The sequence below is a fragment of the Pavona decussata genome, unplaced genomic scaffold (genome assembly GCF_977016875.1).
Source record: "Pavona decussata unplaced genomic scaffold, jaPavDecu1.1 SCAFFOLD_90, whole genome shotgun sequence".
NCBI classification, from domain to species: Eukaryota; Metazoa; Cnidaria; class Anthozoa; order Scleractinia; family Agariciidae; genus Pavona; species Pavona decussata.
Genome location: NW_028145507.1, coordinates 180,463 through 204,734, shown reverse-complemented (window position 1 = coordinate 204,734; position 24,272 = coordinate 180,463). Strand labels below are relative to the sequence as shown.

The 24,272-nt window shown below is 37.5% G+C and overlaps 1 protein-coding gene across 4 annotated transcripts; it reads left to right on the top strand.

Moving 5' to 3' along the window:
- The first annotated feature begins 31 nt into the window (after positions 1-31).
- LOC146474288 (uncharacterized) lies at positions 32-24,240 on the top strand. 4 transcript variants are annotated; one of them, XM_085117175.1, is made up of 16 exons: positions 32-189; positions 2,049-2,150; positions 5,091-6,079; positions 6,844-6,895; positions 7,338-7,556; positions 10,172-10,437; positions 11,212-11,265; positions 12,278-12,450; positions 13,467-13,551; positions 15,993-16,114; positions 17,602-17,654; positions 19,728-19,788; positions 21,388-21,430; positions 22,259-22,324; positions 22,836-22,931; positions 23,825-24,240. In XM_085117175.1, the coding sequence occupies exons 1-16, from the start codon at positions 144-146 to the stop codon at positions 23,915-23,917; spliced, it is 2,520 nt and encodes an 839-aa protein (XP_084973301.1). In that variant the 5' UTR covers positions 32-143; the 3' UTR covers positions 23,918-24,240. The 4 variants fall into 4 exon arrangements, 2 of the variants coding, with proteins under 2 accessions (XP_084973301.1, XP_084973300.1); XM_085117174.1 differs by having other exon boundaries at positions 7,332-7,556; XR_014866190.1 differs by lacking the exons at positions 22,259-22,324; positions 22,836-22,931; positions 23,825-24,240 and having other exon boundaries at positions 7,332-7,556; positions 16,469-17,654; positions 21,388-21,423.
- Positions 24,241-24,272: the final 32 nt, after the last annotated feature.

Below are 24,272 nucleotides of genomic sequence, written 5' to 3'. Positions count from 1 at the left end.
CGCCGATAAGGGACTAGTGACTGGTATACCATAATAGTCCTTTAGCGGTGTTAGCTTTGGCTTTGTGGCAGATACACGTTTTACTGAACCAAGATTCTACGTCGACAAAAAAAGAAGATATTTTAGTGTTTAGTCTCCGCTAGATGGCTGAAGAAGGAGAACTATCATCTCCGGATGAATTGGAAACGAGTAAGTTGGTCGTTTTACTGTCTCAAACGAAGGAATACAAGCTTGATGGCATACCACGTTTTTACGCCAAAATAGAACACGAGTTTATTCAATGATTTACTCCAGCGTCAGTTTATATTTACATTATTTTAAGTTTGTTAATTGAGTTTTAAGTGTCTAGATGTTCATTTTTCTGTGCTTAAAACTATGAAAAGTGCGATCATTTGATCCTCAAAAGACAATTCAATAATGTAGGTAGTTGTCAAATGCACGTCCTTTCCGGTTTTACAGGAAATGACATGGTTCATAATGATATAAAATGAAATTTACAATTCTGTTCCAGATTAGATTTTGTCAACATTCAGGGTTTGTACTATAATTGTCTTGGAAACTGAAAAATTCTTCATAGGTCATTTGTTTTAATCTTAGCTTAAATTCTTGTACTTGCATTAGACCACTTAAGACCACTTTTAATTCAATGCCAGTAGACTTTTTCATGGGTTCTGGTGCCATCTTGTTTGGGGTGCAAACATGGCTAACATTACAGTAAGTGTGTGGGAGTTTGGCTGACTTTGAAGTGCCCTAACATTTCCTGAAATCAATGGACTTTCAAAATTTAAAATTATTTTTATGTCTCAGTTACATTATTTATCTGATAGAAAATTAAATTCCTTTTACCCTTAACCTTTCACCTACAGCATTGCCTTTAGTCTTTCAAGTTAATTAAACGTTAACATTTTGTGGCTGGAGATAGAAATGCAAATTTTCAGTGTTTACATCCTCATCCGATCAATTAGTTGTTTGACGCCGAATGAGATTCATTGTACTGTGAGATTTTGCATTTTACCTTTATTTTTTCAATTACCGCATTTCCTCAGATTTTTAGGGTTAGTTCCTTTGAAGGTTTTCATGTTTGTTGAAACAAGCAGTTCTGCTTGACAAAGTCAAACATTTGAAAAATGTGACCTCATATTATTGGGAAAACACACACTAATGCTTATCCATTCAAACATCCTAAGCTGTTCGTCATTCATTTGTTTGCTGTTTAAATGCCCTTAGAAAGCATTCAAGGCAACAGATTAATCAATGATACATGGTATAAAATGAGTGGAGTCTATTTAGAAAATGTCACAAGCTGTGCTTTCTTTAGTCTGCACTCACTTTACTGTACCATTAATTTATCTGTTGTCATTTGTAACTTCTTTTAATGTAATTGAAAAATAGATTGATTGATTGATGTGAAACTCATAAAGTTGGACCACGTCAAAATAATGCTATCAGTCATTACCTGTTACCCAAGAACCTATTCCTAAACTGTCAGAAGGCCATTACAGACATCTTCTCATGTAGCTAGATTGTATGGCAGGTTCAATATTGTTTATATGGCCATTATACATGTAGCTTGCGTCTGTTTTCTTTATTTCCCAAAAATGATTTTAGGACAAAATACAATGTACCTTCTAAAATATATATTCACCATCAAAATCTGATAAATGTGAGTGATTGCTTGCATTCCAAGTCAGATGGCATCAACAACTACCTGTATAAAAGGGTCTATTAAGGTTGTAAAAGAGTTAACTTGTATTAATTTTCATAAACTGTTGTGAAAGGTGTAAAAACAAAAATAATTTTTCAATTTCATAACCTATTTTTCACATTTAATGTCATTCAAAAGAAAAAAATGTCTTGGTGTCACATGGCAAGTTGTTTGCTTTTATAATAATTCCATCAGACAATAAATAAAATAAATATATATCAGCTCATGCAAGTACAGTTAAAATTAATCTTGATAACTTTACCAATTAAAAACCAGCTTGGAAGACTATATTTGACGTACAGTGTATGCAGCTTGAAGGTTAAATAACTTTATTTCGTTTTAGGTTTCGATGGCGTCGAACTGAATGTTTTGGACGACATTCTTGGTGAACAAGCAAATGATGAGTTTGCTGCTGAACTTGACACAGCTACAATAAAAACAAGTGGTTAGTTGAGTTATATATATTCTACACCTTTGCCTTCAGGAAAGTGAATATATGAAAATTCATGCATTTGAACTGCAGAAGAAAGAATCAATAAGTGAATGATAATCACAGTTATATACGCAACTTAAGCAGTTGCGAAAAGAAAGCACGAAAAAAAATACAGCCTTGAAATTTGTTAGTCTTGTGTCAGTTCTCTTGAGGTACAAATGCTGTATTTACAGGACTCTAGTATTTCATGTTGCAATTCAAGAGTTACACAGGGCTTTGATTATGTTTTGAACAAGCTGCTCCTCAAGAAAAGTAGCTGGCCATGAAGTAAAGAGAAAATCCAACATGGATGTTGTCTTGTAGTGATTTCCAATTTCTGAGTTTTTTTTTTTTCATCATCACTATAGTTTCTAACTGTGATAGCCAGCTGTTGACTACTTGAAACAGCCCTGATTACTATACAATGGCAAGTGCTTGGTTTTACCAACTGATTTGATAAGCTTAAGGCCGATTTAGACGGTACAACTTTTGCATACGACTGTCGCATGCGATTTCTAGAGCGCGCGCTGCTCGCGTCAAGCAAAAAATCGCACACAACTCTCATCATTCAACATTGCCTATACCTACGATTGTCGTAGGATTTCAAAACATGTTTCCTACGACTTTTGTGTCGTACACGACAGTCGTAGGGAGTTGCAGGTTTGATTTACATGAAACAATATATGATATTTCAAGCATTAGCTCTTAGTTAGAGCGAATCAATTTGCTCTGACAAAGGGCTAACACAAACTTTATGGTAACCAAAATATTAATTACCTTATTAAGTCAGTTTATAAAACCAAGTACTTGTTTCTACTCCCCCACCAATGCAGCACCACAGTCTCATTTGAAACCATACGATAAGTTTTTAGCTAGACATTGAAAAGTGAGTATTGTAGGTGTTTTTTTTTTCTTTTTTTTTGTGGGGGGGAGGGGGGGATCTTTAATCAATTGAGTGGGCATTTTCCACAAATTTCTCAAGTGTAAAGGTGGGCATTCATGAATAGGATTCCTGATCACTGTTTCAGTTTTAAGTATTGACACTGGAACTACTAAGGTTTTTGTTACCCAAGTACACGGTGTTGTTGAAAGACAGTACTACTAAATATTTGAGGCGTGTTGCGTAAACAGTTGCCATGGGAAAAATATTTTGAAAATCAAAATTCCGTGACACCTTTTTGTTTGCCATTATCCATCGAATCTTCTGGCCAAATTTCACGACAATCCTTCAAAACTACATACCCTATTAATTCGTTCAAAGTCGACATACTCTGCCAAAATTCAAGTGCGAGTTTTCGCTCGATAAAGGTTTGCAAGAAAAACAAGCCTCCACAGGAGATTATGACACCTCATTACGTGGCGAGCCAATCGAGCAACAGGACCCTATGGCGTCAACAACAATAGCACAGAATTTCGTGGAAAAAGTATCGCGTTGCAGACACGTTTTAGACTCCGCTGTTGTGATCAAGCGAGATGAGGAAAGTGGCGAAAGTAAAATGTAAAAATCAGCCAGGAAAACGGGGAAAACCAAGGCTAACGAAACCGAGAGCGGGTCAGCGGAGAGTTTGAGGAGTGCACTGATATCAGAGATGAAATCTATTGGGTAGATTGTTCGTTTTGATTGCGTGTAATGTAATTTACGCTTCAAGCTAAAGCAATTATTCATTTCGTATCAAAGGAAATGTATAATGAAAGAAAATTGCATTTTTACTGTTATTTAGGTACGATGGTGATTTCTTCGTAAGAAATCTTTTAGATAGCGTGGAGCGGAGCGAAAAGCGAGGGAAAGGGCCACACAGAACGCGTTATCTCCAGTATTACATGTGGGCTCATGCGCTTCTGGCGAGTTCTATTTCATCGGTCTAATTCTGCTGATTTTATGCCAATGTTTCATTGTAAACGCGCAGTAAAACGTTATTTGGTTTTATCTCGCTGAAGAAGAAAGAAATCGGCCCAGAGGATGCAGAATATGATATTTGATATTTTCACAGGACGCTTGCAAAGTTACCCTGCAGGACTTTTGCACAGCAATCGACCTCTGTGTACTTGATCCAATAACAGTGGATATGTTTGAAGGCCGCTGCTCCAGTTCTTCGTGACAGAACCTTCAACGTGGACTAGAGTTTCTTGGTCCAACCAAGAGCCTTTGTTGCTCTCTGCAAGATCACGTTTTCAATCTTCGCTGAAACCTATCTTTCCCTTTTTCTTAGGCCCTGGCTTCTTCCGGGATCTTAATTATCCACAGGCTCTTTTCATTTTTTGATGACTTTTCCATGTGGGAAGCGCGAAGAATATAAAATTCGAAGTGAGAAATTTTCTGCAGGCGAGATGTAAACAAAATATGCTTATTTCTGAAATAAGAGCTCCCGGATGAAGCGTCTTGCCGCGAAAATTCATCTGGGGCGTCTCGCACTAAGAAGATTATGACACCTTTTTTATTTATTTACTTTTATATAGAAATACGTTTTCCTAAATATCTCGCCCTTTTTTAATATTTTTCAATTTTTTTTCCCATAAATGTTAGATAAAATCCCCAAATTCTATTTGGTCGAAAAAAATGTTTTTTCACTTTTTCACCCTATCGAAACCCAGGAAGTACCCTTAAGTGCATTCCCCAGTCAAACAGTTATGGCCCCAGTTGTTCAAAGAGCAGATAACTTTATCCAGAGGACAAGCCGCCATCCTGGATAGCAACTTATAAACTGGAAAAAGTTATCTGCTCTTTGAACAACCGGGACCTGGATCATAAAAGATTTAAGGAAAGAGTTCCTGTTATTGTCTAGAATGTACATCGACATTTACAATTTCTTAGGGGTGGTAGCTTGCAAGAGTCACAATTGTACAGATGTACATGTATGTCCAAGTGATTTTAGATGGTACTCTTTTACTAAATTTCCCCTAAAATGTTTTCAGCACCTAGCAGAAAACGAAAAGCTAGCAGAGATGTCAAAACTGATGCACCTAAAAAGAAGCTTGTGGAAAAAGACACCAGTCCAAAAAGCCAGTCCAAAGAAAAGACTACCACGACTGGACAGAGCTCAAAAATCTCACACCAGGCCCCAACTAAACCTAGTAACAAGGCTGCAAAGACTGCTGATGCAGAGGCTACAAAGGCAGCTGATGCTGAACAAGAAAAACCACAATCAAAAGACAAAGAAGAACAGCATGTCAAAGATGTGGGTAAAGAAAACAAAGCTAAACCCAAGGAGAAAGAGAAGGCAACCAGTCAGGCTGAGAGTGATAGTGTAAGCAAGGAGAAAGAAAAGGGGAAAGAAAAGGACAAGGAAACCTCAAAGGGCAAGCAGAAAGATTTGAAATCTGCTGGTGGGGAATCTGACAGCAAACCTGCTGAAAAGGAACCAAAGAAAAAGCAAGAACAGACAACAGCAGTTAGTGAAACTAAGGAGGTTAAAGACAAGGAGAAAGAGGCTGTTAAGAAAGCTGACAATGCCACCAAAAAGGCAGCCAGTCCCAAAAGAAAAGAAACAGCAAAAGATGGGAAAAAAGATACTTCAAAGAACGAGGCTGTAAAGAAAGAAGTTAAAAAGGAAAACAGCAAGAAAGCAGCTGAAGGTAGTAAAGGACAAGGCAAGGTTTTAAAGGAGAAAGGAAAAGCTGTGCCAACGGAGAAAAAGAGAGTGACAGCAAACCCAGTGAAGAAAGAGGCAAAGCCAAGTGAGCACAGTAAACCTACTGAAACTAAAGCCAGTGATTCCAAAGAAGCACAAAGTACTGTTACAGAAAAAGAAGTTGAAGGAAAAGCTGCAGGAGATGTTGTAGTGAAAAGCAAGCCAGCTGATAAGAAGCCTGCAAAGAAGCAACAGAAAAAAAGCAGTGGAAAGGAGACTAAGACAACTGCAACAGTTGAAAGTAAACAAGCAAAAGAGGACAAGCAATCTCAGGTTGGTTCACTTACATGCATAAGCACTGGTTCTTACTTGGCTGAAAAATTGATATTACTTTGACTTAAGGTATTGTACTGCAACTGTATTCACAAGCAAGCAAATTTCTAAAGGCACTGATATGTATAAGCATTCCTTTTAACTAAGTTATAGTGCATCTGAAAGCAAATTGCAGTCGTCTTCTCTTACCACTGACATTTGGTATTGTAAGAAAAATTATCAATACATGCAAATAGACCAGGAGACCACATATGTTTTTCTACCTGTCACAATGTTGTGAAATATGTAATCTGTAACTTGTCTTGCAATGTATAATCACCATTTTGTTGCAAGTTGCAAGAGAAAATAATTGCCCTTTATAGCAGTGCCTGCAAGAGTGAAGATCTTGGACAATAAATACAGCTGTAGGTATTCCCTATCAATGTTTCTACCTCACATTGGAGGCATATAAACACATGGAATTTCACTTCTGGTGGAATTACAATACCGCGAAAGATGGGAGACTGGTGATAGTATAGCTTTAATGTCAATACAGGATTGCTACTTCTGTGGTTTCTCTATTCCTCAGTTTTTTGTGAGCATTCAACACTCATAGTTTCATAATTTTGTCCACACAATTTTCTTCCGTTGCACACGAAAAACAACTTCAAGTGATCCTGTATTGATGTCTTAGCCCTAATTTACGTACTTTTCAGTAAACTGAAAAATGTTTGAGCAATGTGGATACCTTAGAGCTTATCAGTCTTTTCATCTTGTGTATTCAGAGCAAAGAGAGTGCTACTGTGGAATCAAGTGAGGAAGCTCCAGAGGCAAAAGGTTAGAGAACAGTTCTGTGTCACTTAATGTATCCTAGCCTGCAAGTAAACAAATATAAGATCTTAAGCTTACTTGTAGACCATATTATAGGCACAAAGATGTTCACACCTGTAATAAGTGCAAGGTGTTCTATATAGCCCCAGTGTCTTTGGTCATCGTTTCATGTTCAGTCTAATATGGCAGATTCTCAGATGATGTTCATTACCCTTTGCTTGTGCTCTTGTGCTTGTGTAATCCCAGTATGGATAATTGTAATTGAATTTTAGGTGTCTGGATTTCCTGTGGATGCCTACTGTTTGGGGAAGTACATGTACATAAGAAAGTTATGTTTTTTGAAGCCATGATAAACAGTTTCATCCTTAAAAGTATCTTGAAAGTTCTTGTACAAAGATTTAGTGGAACAGCTGTAATTAACTGTGTGGTGCTTTTACATCAGGTACAGATGATATCTTGGAGGAGTCTGCAGTTGAAAACAAGGTGACTGCCACTGAAAAAATAGAGGTAACAGGCAAAGATGCTGGTGTTGAGGATGAAGACATGGAAGTAATTGATGACTTGGAGGAGGGGAGTGAAGCCAGCATGGAGGAGGAGTTTAGTGAGGGTGATGAACTAACAGGATCAGCCACACCCTCTTCATCAATGTCTTCTAAATCAGAATCAGGTTTGTGTTCGGAAAAGATATGGGAGGGGGGGGGATGAATCACATTTTCAAAGCATCTGTTGGAACTGTATATGGCACAGTACTGGTGTAAGTAAGTTAGTTGACAGTCTCTCGACTTGACTCATCCTTGACATTGGACCTCACAAGAATTGAACTTTGAGGATTGAGGTTGAATTATTGAGAATCTAGTTGAGTATCATAATGTCTTGTGAGTTCAAGAAAGTAATGAACTTGTTTTGTGACTGATTCCTCAATAAACTTAATGAGCAAAACAAAAACCTCACTTCCTCTATTGCTAACTTGCACACATTATCAAATTATCATGTGTAGTGAAATTTTATATCCTGAAAAAACACCCTTTCTTTTTAGTTTAAGGTAACTCGACCCAGTTTTTTGTTGGCGGTACCACCCTACTTTGAAGCTCTCTGGTATCCCCACCTTTGCTTTTATCGTAAATTTTAACAAACAGAATGGATAACATATAGATCAATCTACAATATAGCAAAACAATTATGGCGAACGGAGTAAATGTCACGTGGCTATAGTGCCACGCCCCTTTGAGGTCTGACTCGAAATTCTGCTGTTACGGGCTTTTTTTTCGAGAGAATCTCTCGGCTACACATAGCGTGCATTAGTGCCTTGCGCTGAACAGAGCTTCAGCAAAATCGCAAAGACCCAATTCGAGAAATTTAGCGCTTTCCAAATTTAGGTCACAATTTATGTGAAAATGGTAAGCAAACTTTACACGATTATATCTAATAAACTATGAGATTTATTCCTTTATTTTGGGGATCTTTAGAATAGATAGGTCCTTGCAAATCAGCAAAAAGCTTTAGGGCCTTGTAAATGCGCGCGATTTCGAGCAATGCAAACATATAGAAATTATAGTTTTAGCTATTTGTTGACGCTTGTCAGAGTTTCAGAGTCCTTCTCACAAAAAAGACATTTTTCTTAAAAATTCGTAGTTTTTTTTCCTTCAAATTTTTTCAGGGGCACAATTGATTGACTAACTACCCGGATTCTAAATGCCATGGTCATTGAAAAACTGTGACATTATCTTCTATAAGCCCAAACTTGAGTAAACATTCAAGATTTTTATCGTTTTGGCTGAGTTTGTGCTTTGGGAGTTTTCTATTGTTTCGAGTCTGTCATGATACAGCATTCTTGTTAAGCACGCGTTCAATGTCCAATGAGTGCATTTGGAAGTCAGACAAGAGTGGTTATTGCACGCGTGCTGACCAAGAATGCTGTATCATGACAGACTCGAAACAATAGAAAACTCTAAAAGCACAATCTCAGCCAAAACGCTAAAAATCTTCAATGTTTACTCAAGTTTGGGGTTATAGAAGATAACGTCACAGTTTTTCAATGACCATGAAATTCAGAATCCGGGTAGTTAGTTAATTAATTGTAGCCCTGAAAAAATTTCAAGAAAAAAAAACTACGAATTTTAAGAAAATGTTTTTTTTTTGTGAGGAGGACTCTGAAACGTTGACAAGCGTCAACAAATAGCTAAAACTGTAATTTCTATATGTTTGCATTGCTCGAAATCACGCGCATTTACAAGACCCTAAAGTTTTCTGCTGACTTGCAAGGGCCCACCTGTTATAACAAATCCCAAAATAAAGGAATAAATCTCATAGTTTATTAGATATTATCGTTTAAAGTTTCCTTATCATTTTTACATAAATTATGACCTAAATTTGGAAAGCACTAAATTTCTCGAATTGGGTCTTTGCGATTTTGTTGAAACTCTGTTCAGCGCAAGGCACTAATGCGCGCTATGTGTAGCCGAGAGATTCTCACGAAAAAAAGCCGGCAACAGCAGAATTTCGAGTCAGACCTCAAAGGGGCGTGGCACTATAACCACGTGACATTTACTCTGATCGCCAAAATTTTTTTGCTTTATTGTAGATTGATCTATATGCTATACATTCTATGTGTTACACTTACGATAAAAGTAAAGATGGGGATACCAGAGAGCTTCAAAGTAGGGTGGTACCACCAAAAAATAACTGGGTCGAGTCACCTTAAACTGGTTTGGAATAACTTTGGTAAATTTTTGGTTTTATTCTAACTGGCTAATAAAAGGGTCAGTTTTTTGTTCTTTTCAATTGAAATCATGTCAGAATTCAAAATAATTTCAACAGCTGTTTTGGAATAAACTTTGTTAAAGTTTTGCTAACCATAAGCGGCTAAAAGGGTCAGTTTTTTGGTTATTTTGTCTTGAAATCATGGCGGAATTCAAAATAATTTCAACAGCTTTTCTTTGTTTGACATCCACCAAACTGCAACTTTAACTAACTGTTTTGAAGGCAGTAGATCACAGGTTATTGCTAACTATTGTCAATATTATTGTTTTGCTCTAGTAGTAGACAAGTCACAACAACTGTGGTGAAATTGGTTGAAATGTAGGTTTTTTTTAGAACAAAAATACACAATTTGATGGGTTTTTTTGTTTAAGAACAATCAAGACAAACAGAGATCATTACTTGTACCTTCTTTTACTTACAGCTGCAGTTTTACATTGCACATTTTCCTATGCTTGCCCCAGTGGGTGTTTTGTCATATCAAGTTCTGACGGTTGATATGTTTAAATCATTTAACTTTCTTAGAAAATGCAAGCGATGTTGAAGACAAGCAGGAACAGGAAAAGACTAAAGTAAGAAGAAGGAAAAGAAAAGCAACATCTCCTGTAGAAGAGACCAAATCAAGTGACGAAAGTGAAAACTCATCATCTGAGAGTGTTCCCATCAAAAGTAAAGTAGCAAAAGCATCGAAACAGAAAAACAAGATCAATGTGGACAATTTCTTTGAGGAGGCCCGATACTTTGTAATGAAGAGTAACAATCATGAGAATGTAGCGCTTTCAAAGGCAAAGGTATGCTTACTCCTGGAAGCTGTACTATTATTTTGCTTGATAGACTATTCCAACAAGAAATGCAATGTGTGTTTTGACATTATGAAACAGTGAAAGTGAAAATAGCAAATGTCAAAACTTCTCTAAACATATATCTTCAAAACAAAACTAGAAAAAGTGAATGGTGAAAACTACATTTACAACAAACTTAGAAAGCTAAAGATGAAATGAAAAGCAGTCTTTGAAAAGGTGAAAAAAACACACTACAAACCACTGATATTTAGACCTGCTTTATACATGTTTTTACATGTAAAAAACTGATATGAATAACAATAGACAATGAGATAGACAATTAGTGGAGAATATTCCCTTGTGAACAATGTGTATATATAATAATAAATACCATTGTTGCTAAAATTAGACCTGGTTACTAGTGGGTTCATTGATAATTATTGTTGTGATTAGTGTATTTGTGTATTAGAGAAATACATACAGGTTGTACATGTATATGTTGTAGGTTAAAATGAATCCCAGGTTAAAATGATTTCAACCTAGGTTGATTTGTATTTTCCTTTGTTAAGGTTGGGTAATTTACATCTGCAACAAAAGGAAAATACAAATCAACGTAGGTTGAAATCATTTTAACCTGGGATTCATATTAACCTACAACATATATGTACTTAATTAGTACAAATTATGTTCTTAAAGTGTATTGCTCAATAATTAGAATTTTTAAAGTTAGTTTTGGATGTATATATTGGCCATTGTGTTGATACAATGTTTATCTTTACTCAGGGCGTGTGGTCAACACCTAAAGCTAATGAGAAGAAACTTAATGCTTCTTTCAAGGTAAGTTTCCATACATGATGCTGATCATCCTATATTTCAGCTGCACATGCATCACTGCAGATCAACTATGGACTGGGGAGCAGTTGTACAGTGGTAACAGCACTTACCCTGTTTGTTGTGGTTTGATTCCTGAATCCAGCGTGATGTTTGGGTTGAGTTTGTTGTTGGTTCTTTCCCTGTTCAAAGTGATTTTTGCGGGCTAATCCAATCTTCCAAATTGCAATTTGACCCAAATGGTTTCCCAGTTACTTGTACCACTCTGAGTGCTAAATGCCGTTGACATCACTCAAATATTGATTTATTTTATTGATCCTGAATGTTGAGGGGCTCAAGACTTTTACTCTGCAGTCATGTTGTGGTTTCCTTGTTAAAATGCTTTGCTCTATAATGTACATTGGCTCCTCTGCCCTCATGCATATAGAGCTGGTAAATGACATAGTTAATGATTTCCCACTATTATCATGTAATACAACTACACCAAAGGTGATGGGAATCTCAGAGTTTAAAACCAGTAAAAGATGACAGCCAACTTAAAATGGAAAATGTAAATTTTAATGTGTTAATCCTAACATTGAAGACCTCTTGCATTCTTGTTCACTATTTATTTAATACTGTTTATGTATTTCTTTTAATTCTACTCAAACACATACATGTATATTAGCTATCAGCTACTCTCAAATTCGAGTGAAAATAAAGTTTATGTGTGTAGCCATGGCAGACTTCTTCTTTTGTTGTTGAACAAGTTTCATCAAAGCCAAATGACAGCCAATAAACTGTTGTGTAAACTAAACCCAAGCAAATGCCATTGGTAACTCTATGCAACAGACTAGCATCCTATTGTGTAGGGATTTGGGGGTGGAGGGAGTGTAGTAACAATCATTTTCTTGCACTAATTAAACTGGGTTGAATTCTAGTCCTTTAGTACGTGTATTTTTGGAGTGTGGTTATACCAAATTGACAGCCATTTGACTAATAAATTGAGCAACTGTTTGCATTTCCTTTTACTTTTCAGAGGTACAAGAATGTCATTTTAATCTTCTCTGTAAAAGAGAGTGGCAAATTTCAAGGTTTTGCACGGCTGGCATCAGAAGCTAAACATGGTGGCCCACTAATCCCTTGGGTGTTGCCTCCAGGCATGAGTGCCAAGGCTCTGGGTGGAGTGTTTAAACTGGAGTGGCTTAACAGGTACATCTATAATGCTAGTATTATTGCCCTTTGGTAATAATAATTATTAATAGGTTGCATTGCAGGTATCGTTAGGGTTACCCCCTCTGAAATGATTCCCCTGAAACACACACACACATTTACAACAGGGCTAGTTCTAAAATTTGCCTGGAGTGCTTTCTTCACAATAATACATAGGAAAATGTTAGCATTTGTAGCTTATTAAACACAATTTGTTTGCGCAGATATAACTAATTTTTTCTGTGTATTGTTCACATTGTCAAATTTAAATTTTTGTAGTCATCAACTGGCAAACTATCCTTATTTATGTTTGAAAAATAATGATGAATGGGGTCACCAAAACAGCATGTAATACTTTTATCACTAATAAATTGTTCTTTTAGAAATTAATGCTTGTTGGCCTTTACAGAAACCAGATCATTGCACCTGTCATGGGTTTGTGAACATTCCCCTATGAATTAACAAATGAAAGTAAGATAAACAAGGACAGTAGTGTCAACTCCCTGCCCAAGGACGTGATTATCTTGAGTTTCCCAGAAAAAAGCAAAACTTGGCTTCAATGCTGTTGGCCAAGAGAAATTTCAAGGAGACCACAAGGCCAAAAGCTGAGAAGTAAAGGAGCACAACATGTGAAGTGCTAGATGCTACTGCAAAAAAATTTAGGCGCCTAAAGCATTTTCTTGGACGCCCCAGGCTACTGGGCTACTGTTAGATATAGCCGCCTTGGACTTCAAATTGAAGGGATGCCTGGAATAAGGCCTTAAGTGACTTTTGATGGAAGATCAAATTCTCCTTTTGTTCCACAAGTGAATACAATGAAATTTGGAAGGAGAATCTAGCAACTGATCAGAAGTCACGAAGGGCTTTTTTTCCAGGCACCCCTTCAATTGCAGATTACTGCGGTCAATGAACAAGGAAAAGGAAGCAGTAATTTATTGTCCACAAAGCTTAACATGTGTGGCTGGCCTTTTACTATTCTTACAAAGAATATTGATGAGTATTGATACTTCTCACAGGAGGGAGCTATGGTTTAGCAAGTGTCTACATTTAAGGAACCCTTGGAATGATAACAAAGAGGTGAAAATTTGCCGTGATGGACAGGTATGAATCAGATCGAACTACATCAACATGCAAGAGGCATGTTGTGTACTCTCAGCTAAAAAGCTAAACTGCCTGCCAGGAAGCTAATCTGTTTCTCAGCCACTGTCTGGTTAGTCACGCAGTGCTTTTCAACCCCTTGGTACAGTGTAGAAAATTACTTTTCATTACTTTTTGTCAATTATGTTGTGGATATGATTGATGGAAGGGCTTGGTGCATTTTAGATCAATTTTTGTTGTTTTAACTCGGATTCACTGGATTGTTTTTTACTGGGATCCAAAAATTTGGAATTCCCTTCCATTATCTGTCTCAAGCTCCACCACTTTTTCTAATTTTAAAAAGTGTCTTTATGACTTTCTTTCTTGTAACTTTGAAACTGACTGAAGTTTATTGTTATCCTTCTGCCCCGTAGTCCTAAATTATTTTAATCAATGACCAAATCATGGGTGAACCTCCTTGTACAAGCCTTTGGCTTTCTGAGGTCTCCTCACCACTCACTATTTTTTGGAACGTTCTATATTAATTATTTTACTTATTTTATGAAACTGTTCTTGTTCTGTAACTCACATTGTGACTACAGTAATCTTGTGTATGAGGTGGTGGGGTAAATAAAAAAAAAATTCCTTCAGGAACCATTTCTCCAATGTTTTATCCACTGTTTTGTGCTTTGTTTGTGATAAAACAGGAATTTTGCTGATAATCATAGATTTTTATTGCAAATGAAGTGAAAAGCAACGGATAAAACATTGGGGCAATGCTTCCTGAAAGCATTGAATGCCACATGCAAAAAATCTGTTGAATCTGAGCTAAACAACAAAAGGCAATCTAAAATGCACTATAGGTAGGTTAAAATTGCACCGAGCCGTTCAATTGGCCATACAGTACCGCTCAAAAGTAAGTTACCAGTCTCGTGGACTCGTTGGACTTTGTGTCTTGCAATTTAATCTATATTGTGCTGTAATCATACTGGTTGTCTAGTTTTTAAATCATTCATATGATTGCACAGGTTCTTTTATGGTAGGGACTGGCTTCTGAGGGCTGAGTAGGTCCACTTCAGAGATTTTAGAGTTGCTTTTTTCATGAAAGGGCTCTAAGATATTTCAACTTCTCAAACACCACAGTCAATAAATGGAATTAACCATTAATTCATAAATTAATGGAATTAATGATAATTATTATTGGTGGTGCAAAATTACTTATAAAATTAACATTTTTATAAGTTGTTTTGATAGCAGATTCAGTTTGTAGGGTGGCATTTTCAGGTGTGTAGCACTGGAAGGTTTCAAAAATAATATAACCATGTTCACAAAGGTATTCAGTGAGTTGTCAAATCTATTGTGAGAGATACTTAGCCAATTTGTGCACAACATTTAACTTACTGGAGTACATTTTATGCACCAATATATTTTGTATTTGTCATAATCCCTTAATGCAACACTATAGAATGAACCCTGACCAAGTGCAGTCCAGTGAATTGTCCATAGGAAATACAATCACTCCTCTAGTTGGGAGTGATGGCATTTTTGATCATAACATTGTACAGCCAAAATTATCAAATATTTTGTTTAGTGTCCATACGTGTGTATCTTTTCTGTCACGAATTATGAGCTGCTGATTTTCCTGATTAAAAACTTGCTTGAGTATTTGATAAATAAGCATTTTCTTTCTCAAATAAGCCATTGATTAATGACAATATTAAGTTATTCAGCAAATTCCAAAAATCAGTAAGTGGGTGACAGATTGAACATGTTTTACAATACTACAAGACAATGTTTGTCTGCCACTAATTACAGTGCGACTACTTTTACTGGGGTCACTTAAGACTGGCCAATCAGATCACAGTATGATACGAACGGTGATTAATTCCAAAATTTGGGGTTTTAACTGTTGTTTTCCGTCTACTCATGATTGGTTCAGTCGGCGTTGGTTGAAATTCATTGTACTTGTCTTTCAATCTGATTGGCCAGTTTTGTTTAAGTGACCCCGGTAACAGTAGTCGCACTGTAAGCTCCATATTATTTTTGAGTTTTAGAGCTGCTATCCTCCTTTATGTAGAAACTTCACCAAGTTCATGCTTGTGATTAATTGGTGCTGCATACAAGTAGTTTTGTTAAATCATTTGCAAGAACAGAAGAGGAAGTTGTGTTTACTCTGATGATGGTGACAAGAAGGCACTAAAACAAAGAAGTTACCTTTATCATCATCATCATCGTCATCATCAGTTACCAGCGGCATATGGTGTACTAAGAATAGAATGTCATATCATATTGCTCAACTTGTATTTGGTGTTTAAACTTGTTTGTAATGTTGTATTTTTATAAAATGTTGATTACTTGACAAGAGTCATATAAGATTCAGTTCAAATCTCAAACATTTGTTTTACCATGCAATGCTAGTGCATAGTTTAGCACTAGTAAAAAATTGATTGCAATTTATTATACAGGAAGTGGAGCCTGGTGTTGGTGAAGCTCTTTGTCGACTATTTCCTGAAGATGAAACTGTAGACATCAATACATCACACCATTCATCAGAACGACGACACAGGAAGGAAAGGGATTCAGCTAGGTTAGCACCAATCATCATAGCCTGCTGGTGGACACAAGTCACTTAAAGCCAATATCTGACTGACTGTGCATGAGATAACCTTTTCAGCGCTTCACAGGGACGTGTGATTGTTGCTTAAAGCATAGAGGATCACATACCATCATCATTTTATAGCAGTCAGAAAGCCAAGGATTATCTGTGTGTTTTCCTTAGTAGCAGGACTTGCCTGGTGCTACTCCCCACTGGGGGAGGAGAGGGAATTAAGCTTACAGGATTTATGGTTCATTCTGTGGTTTTAGCCTTCATTGAACACTCCTTGCGGAGGCTGTTGGTGTTTTGTTCTCACATTATCCTATATTTTGCTGTGCTTTGTAGGGTGTGTGGGAATATTGTGATCAAGCATTACCTCCACTCTCAAATGGACTTAAGGCTATTCGTCAGCCTAGGACTTTCAAGAATTAGAGAATTCCTCAATGGATTCACATCAAAAAAAGACTTTTCGGTCGCATATGAAGATCTTGTCTTGAAAATGGACATACCACCGGACTGAAAATTTTGTATACGGCTCTGGGCGGTTGACAACAGATTAAGCTGAAGAACTAACAAAATTACAGATGCTTTCCAAAACTGTTTTCGAAGTAGGACCAACAAAGAAATTCCTGTTTTTTCCACAAGAAATTTCTCTTGCGGTGCTTGCACATTTTCAGGTGGAAGATTAATGCAAAGAGAGTTGGCATTAATCACTGTTTTTTTCCTGTAGCAATTCCACCAAGGAGTTTGTACAGTCTTCAGTTGGATATTAATAGGGAATAAGATTACTGGTGTAGGGGAAGCCTCAAGGGACAGTTTTAACATTTTGTTGCATAGCTTTGTAGGACGTGACTGAGCAATAAGGGTTTGTGTTGTTGCAGTCAATGCACTGTGTTCACTTGACTGCTTTTTTGCTGCTTTCATGCACAACATTTGACTTCAGCAATGTAATTCCTGCGGGTATTTTGTTATTCACTCCTTGAGTGTGTGACATGCAAATGATGTGTTTTTATGCAAAAGCATAAGATGTCATCAATGGCTGGACGGTGAATAAGACTCGTGAATGTATCATCCTTGGGACTTGAAACAATAGTGTTTGAGTTTACGGTGAGCTCAACTGAGGAAAGGACTAGATATCTTCACCACCTAGGACAATATTATGAAATGATGTCAGTCCACTCCGCAGTCAATTTACAACAGAGTGCACCGAGGATTGCAAGTGGGTTTGCTGTATGGAGGTGACAGGGCTGTGCTTCCATAAAACTTAACTTGGTTCTAACTTACTCAAACCGTGACAGGTTATGATTGTTGTGTTTATGTTATAAGCTTACATTGTCTGTTATCTGTTCATGTGTTTGTGCGGCGAGTTCTCTGTTCTCTAATCCCTGGGGAAATTCATAAGATGACTGTTCCTTGTTGTGTGTGTTGATTGGGGGCTGTAGAATATACCTTTAATTTGAAGATGTTTTTGTTACTAGGCGTCGCCCTAGACACTCCGACGAATTACGCAAACTGAAAAGAAAGCGTAGAGGTAAAGTAATTTTCTTTCCATGGATTACTATTAGAGTTTACCCTGATTTCCTTGAGAGGGAGACAGGTGCACCATTACATCACAACGAACTTCATACATTTTAGGATGCATAGGAATTGTGTCCCTTGTATTGTATTTTTAATCATCTGTTTATTTTAACATTTCCCTTAGTTACCAAACTTGGTTACTTCCAAACTTACAGCTGGTTCACACCTATGACACAAATGCAAGTGCGAGTGCAATCGTTATTGACATGAAACACAAATACAAATGCAAGCATTAGGAATACAATGCATGCAGCATGCTTGCACATTTGGGATGGTTCTCCAACATGGTGAACAGGTCACCCTTCACTCCCTTGTGCTTGCATTTGCCTTTAGGTAAACAATGTCCACATGTACTTGCACTTGCCCTTGCATTTGTGTTTGTACATTTCCATTGCTCATGTGAATCAGTTTTAAGGTTGATATCTATTGTGGTCACAAAGCTGGTTTCTGCAAGCATGATTACCCAGCTGTGATTTGCAGACGCGATTTATATTTGAAGTTGCAACACAAGTGCAAGAAAATCAAATCAAATAAAAAAAAACACTAGTGTAAACAGGCCTTAAGACAGACGTCCCTTAGGTGGACACACCATCGAGGAAGACACCCGTGTAAGGCAGTTTATTAGATAGAGCAGACAACCCTGTTTTTGATGAGTTAGGACAGGCTGGGGGTGGGGGGGTGGGGGAGGGTCTTCCAACAAAACAAAAACAAAAATGGAATCCATGGGGAGGTTGCTAAGTAAGACTTGAATTTGTATGGATAGAATTACACCACCCCCTCCCCCCCCCCCCCACCCCTTCTCCTGAAAAGAAAAATTGAATTGCCCTTGACCAGACCTTAGACCATGGGTGGTGGTTAGTCCCAAAATTGTTATTTTAATGAGCATACCCTTGAAGCAAAGCAAATTGAATTCTTTTTTTTCTAAACCTCGCTCTACAGTGAAGGAAATACATTTCCAAGGGCGTGACTTGATATATTTTTTGTGGGCGTTGAGGAGGTGGAGGCAGGGCATCCCCCCCCCCCCCCCGAGAAGCTGAGAAGTTCTCTTAACTCTGCTCCTTATTTAAAGCAGTTTTCACATGCACAGAAGTTTGCAGTTTTGGTTATGTTGAACTGTCTTTGCTGTAATAATAATAAATAAATTCTTGTGTAGAATAATTATTCCACAATATTGGGTTTTTTTATGAGGTCATAGCCATTGGGATGTGTAGGGCACAAGATTAAGTACAATAAATGATTGTTTTACTAAATATACAACCCCTGGATTGTCTCGTGTTCTTAACAAGTGGATTCGGAGCTCAAGATTTTGATAATGTGATGAGAATAGAAATCATAACTAAATATTCATATTGTTGTATTATAAATCTTGATATTCCACTAAAATGAGAAATTGTACTTCATTACAGTGTTAGTTTGAGGTTTAAACCGTGAGAATCAAGTACACTTTCACTTGTCGTTATCTATCACAGAGTACAGATCGAAACATTTCCTTTAAAAAAAAAAAGATTTGTACTGTTTTCTTGCATGAGCTGACCACCTAATAGCCATGCAGCTGCTCAAATCCTTAGTCTGTCTATAAAAACTATCGTAGTAAATAATGGTAATAGAACTAAGTGGAGTGCAATTTGGTCTGAAATCATACGCGTGATTTCAAAATCGAACGAGCGCGAAGTGCGAGTTCGATGTGAAATCACAAGTATAATTTCAGACCAAATTGCACAACACAAAGTTCAATTACCACTTATTACACCTATTTTGAAATCACACAGTTTTATTGTCTATATTAATCTTTTATTTTTGTTATCACATTTCCATTTTGATGGGCTAAAAAAAGGATGCGATTTAGAGCAAAAAATAGTGCGATTTCGGAATAAATCGCACTGGTGAGAGCCAATCAGATTGCAAGGATCACCAACGATTTCAAAACGGGTGTAATAAAGGCTTTTATCCATCTGTTATTGTTTTTTGTTCCCTCGTTAGTACTAACCAATATAACAGGGAGTAATCTGTTTGAATTGCTGTTCAGTTTCAGGTTCAAGGCATCATTCACGGGACCACCACGAACCCTTAGCCAGATATGAAGACAGGTATTGTTACACTGTTTTACAAACTGTGCCTTCTGCTTTATAGTATATCTGCAATACTTGGGATCACACAGCGGTCAGAAGCGTACTCAAATCCGACAATCAACCTGGTAGTTTTAAATGCACACATTCAACGGTGCAAAACTTGCCCTTTTAATCAGACACCAGTCGTTCAAAGGCCGGATAACTTTATCCTGTGGATAAGTCACTATCCGACAGTTTCAATCTGTGCAAAGATTTCAGTATTTTTTCTTGTACAACCGAATATGCACACTCTAACCACAGTTAAGTTAGGGAGGGTACGAAAACCTTCGACAACGTTTAACGTCAAGTATATTTTAGACCCTGAATAGTGCCTTATCCAGCGGATAAAGTTATCCGGCCTTTGAACAACTGGGGCCAGAACGTCGACAAAATTTCGGGACACCAAGAGAGTCTATTACAATCTATTGAAAAAAAGGCTAGTTATTGCATAAAATGCACTTTATGCAAACATTTATGTATTGGTGAGACAGGAAGAAGACTGGGCGACTGATTTTGCGAACATCTTTGAGACATTGAAAGAAATGACAAGGATACGTCTAAACCATTCGCTTGACACGTTAACCTGCCTAACCACTCGTACAAACACATAGCAGTCTGCGGCAAAAATAATTCTTGTTTTCCATGTTACCATGCTCGCACCACAAACAACCCATGATTCCTTGATTTGCTCTGACGAAGGGCTAACCGTCGAAATGTCAGTACCCGAATCTCTTTACAGTGACCAAATTACCTTACCAACTCTGTTGATAAACCAAACATTCGTTTCTACTCCCCACCGACGCAGCACCGCAGTTTCTAGTACGAAAATTGACCGCATTTCAGCCCATGTTTTTTGTCAGTTGTTCGCTGTAAGTGAGAATGGCCGCACTAGCCAGCTGTTGTTTAAAACATGTCTTAAAATCTTACCGCGGTTTGGTTATGAACATTGTTTTGATTTAACTGTGTATGTTTTTGGCTCCATGTAAGCTACAATTTCAGCAGCTACAAGGACAAGCAAAAATTGTAATGTCTGAAGTTTCCGCAGTAAAGAACCTTTAATATCATTTTCAGCGTGAAAGACAACAAAAGGTGCACAAACCTTTAAAAGAGAAAAACGCTGTATGAAAATATAAAAATTTCAATTTAACAGATTGCTAAGCATACTGCTAGGAAAGGAATAGAAAGTGCAGTTTTTCACTTAATTTCTCTGATACCATAAAATCTTGTTTGTAAACCGCATGATAAAGACAAGACAAGTCTTAAGCCCCCTCTGAAGTCCAACTTGTGACTTTCTGTACACCTATTGGATGCTCTAATATTGCAAGGAGTCTCCTTGTAGCTTAGTGGTTAGAACATCTGTCTTGTATGCAGATGGTGGATGTGGGTTAGACTCCCGCCCGTGTTCATGTCAAAATGGATACAGTTTATATATTACTTGATAAAGCTACACATTAAACTTTGATCTCACTGTATCACGTTTTGAAATGTTTTCAAGTTTGGTCATACGTCATAATAAAGGCCATGATAAGCACAGAGGGTTAATGGTTCCAGTGTTGAATGGTTGATTTACCTTTGCAGATCTCGCTATGGAGGTGTGCGGCGAGAGACCCTTCTCCATGGAGTAAGTAATTTTCTTTTGTTGCTTTTTCGTTTTCTGAAGTCTAAGCACTGTATGTTGCGCAGAAGTTTTAAGAAGTAGGAAATTTGGCATTTTTTAAAAGCGTTTTTCAAGCGACTGTCGTTTGCTTTGGTTTTGTTTTACGTCACTCTGTAACTCGCGCCACTTTGTCAACCAATGAGAAACAAAACCCAAACCAATCGGCACTTCCCCGCGCTTGGCGCCGGCTACTTGTATTTGTCTGGAATTCTCATTGGTTGCGTTGTTTGCGTGCTTTGATTGGCCAGAGTTGTCACTTTGGTTTTGGTTTTTAAGACAATCATTTGAAAACCGCAGTAAAACACAAGCGTCAAACGACGTCTAGTACTAATCATTGTCGTCTTCAGCATAGAATGCAGTTCCATTTAGTCTGTTATCATTCCAAGGACAAAAGTTATTCCGTAAAATTCTGAAAGTAACAATCCTCTTTCCTTTTGGAACTGGCAATTATTAGAAGTTCTTTATTGTCAAATAGGGCCAGTGGTGGGTTAATTATCCAGGGCCCAGTTGTTCAAAGCCCGATTAAGCTAATCCTGGGTTAATTTGAACTTTGATTCGAGTTATGTATGTCAGACTACCGTAAAATTAATTATTAATCAACAAAGATTCTTCAAAAGATTTCTGTCCCTTTCTTTTGACTTCGACTTTTCTTTACCATTAGATTAAAATTAACCTTTATTTAAGAACATTTTTAACGAGAGAGATGAAAACCACGATGAACTTTTAATCGGGGTTTAGCGTTAAACAGTAATTCTGCGTACCAGTAACTAATCACCAGTCTCTCTCTTTCAGTCCTATTCAGATTACATGCGGGAATACCAGCGGTCACGTCACTCGTCTTCTCTCCCCCCTTTAAGAGTAAGACATTTGTTCTGTCTGTTATTATTATTACAGTTGAAGCTCTCGTTAGCGACCACCTTGGGAATTGGAAAAAGTGGTCGTAGCTAGAGCTGGTCGCTTATGAGAATGCAATCTCGAAAGCGACCAAAAGCTGAGACAATAGAAGCTGGTCACTTGCCAGAGCTTTTAGAATAAAGCTTTCTACCTCGGTCTTAGGGTAACACTCTTGATCCAGCCGTTAATCATCTTGAATTTTAGATTCGAGATCTTTACCTACGACCATGATTAGGCAGTGCAATATTACTGTATATGTGATCACGAAGTGTATACTTTTATCAAAGAGTTGCCGTAATACGTATCAGAATCTTTGAGTGGTCGCTTACGAGAGCTTAAAAACAAAGGAAAAGACTAGTTGGTAATTCGCAAAAGCGGTCACGGTCGCTTATGGGAGCGGTTGCTTATGAGAGTTTTTGATTACAGAGTTTAAGCCACCTTTCTTTGATCTAAACCTGTGCTTTTTTGTTTTTAGTCCCATTTCCCTTCCCGAACTGTGGATCTTCCGCCATATTATCCAATGCATATGAGCCATAGTAGCTCTCGAAGTGGAGGTGGCTACCATCGAACTGTAAGCACTCGCTCTGCTACTGTATTGTGTCAAGGTTTTTGTTGTGAATGTAAATGTTTTGTTTATAGCGGATATGCCCTTAGCTAAACATTTAGGGTCAGTTATTAAAAGATATTTTAGACGGTGTTTAACAAAACCACGCTTTAAACCGTTTTCAATTTTGCCACCAGTCACAACTAAACATTGGCTGCTGATGACGGTAGCAAGAAGGCTTTGTATGCCAGTGTGGAAAACTATTTTTCTACTTAAAATAAACCACTTATAAACAGATTTGGAGGCCCACTGATTGTCCTAAGCCACGGCCTAAGTTAGACTCTGTTTATATAACTGGCCCTTAGTTTTCGGGAACTACACTCAAATAATTAAACGCAAAAAGAGTGCTATCATTTGAAATCAAAACGTCAAATCAAGTTAACATGGTTACGTGTTTGAGCATTCGTGTTTATCCCTGGCCAAGCTCTTGGTCTGCTTTGGTCCCAGTAGCCCGTCCCAGACAACCCAACTGTTATAGTTAGAGTGCTCTGCGTGTTGGGGTCGGTGGCTCGTGGCTAGGTCGTATAGTTTTCACAAGGAACGGTTCGCTACATTGTTTCTCTTCACCCAGGTGTATAAGTGGCTACCTATTCCAGGGGGGTTAGCCATCCTTTTTCAACTGGTTCCTTAATGCTACAAAACTCGGGTTAAGGTTCGGCCGTGTGGGAGTGACAGTACCTTACAATAGTTCAACTGTACGGTTTGAATATGGAACTGTTATGTTTAAGGAATCTAACAAGTGAGTCAGAGGGCAGTTTTCAGTGTATTTTAGACTGACATAGCCAGTAGGCTTCCAAGATTAAAACAAAAGTTATGTGGCCCTGGTTTTGTAAATGTGTTTTTTTTTTTTGTCATGTTAGGTCGATCCTTATGCGGCAGCCTGTGATGAATTTCTCAGGAGAACTCAGTCCGAGCGAGGCAGCAGTCGATACCGCAGCAGCAGACGGAGGTAGCACAGCCGTCTGTCTTCAGCCATTTCAACCACATCATCACTTCTACGACAAACACCTTTGTAAAATAATTTCAACAATTCTGTTCCAACAGTGTTCGGCTTAGAACTTTTTTATGTTTGTAAACACAGTTTAGAATATTGTATTAGGAGTAATTCGTATTAATTTTTAGTGCAGAGGAGAAATTAACCTGTATATGTGAATATTTCACCTGAATTCTATTGTTTAAGCCGTCTTCATGAATTCTCTTCTCAAATGTTAGAACTATGTTGACCATCTGTTAATACAGAAAAACTGACAGTTCAAGTAAAAGTCAAGACCTTACATTTCTGTGTTATCGTCCTTTTCTTCAATAAAA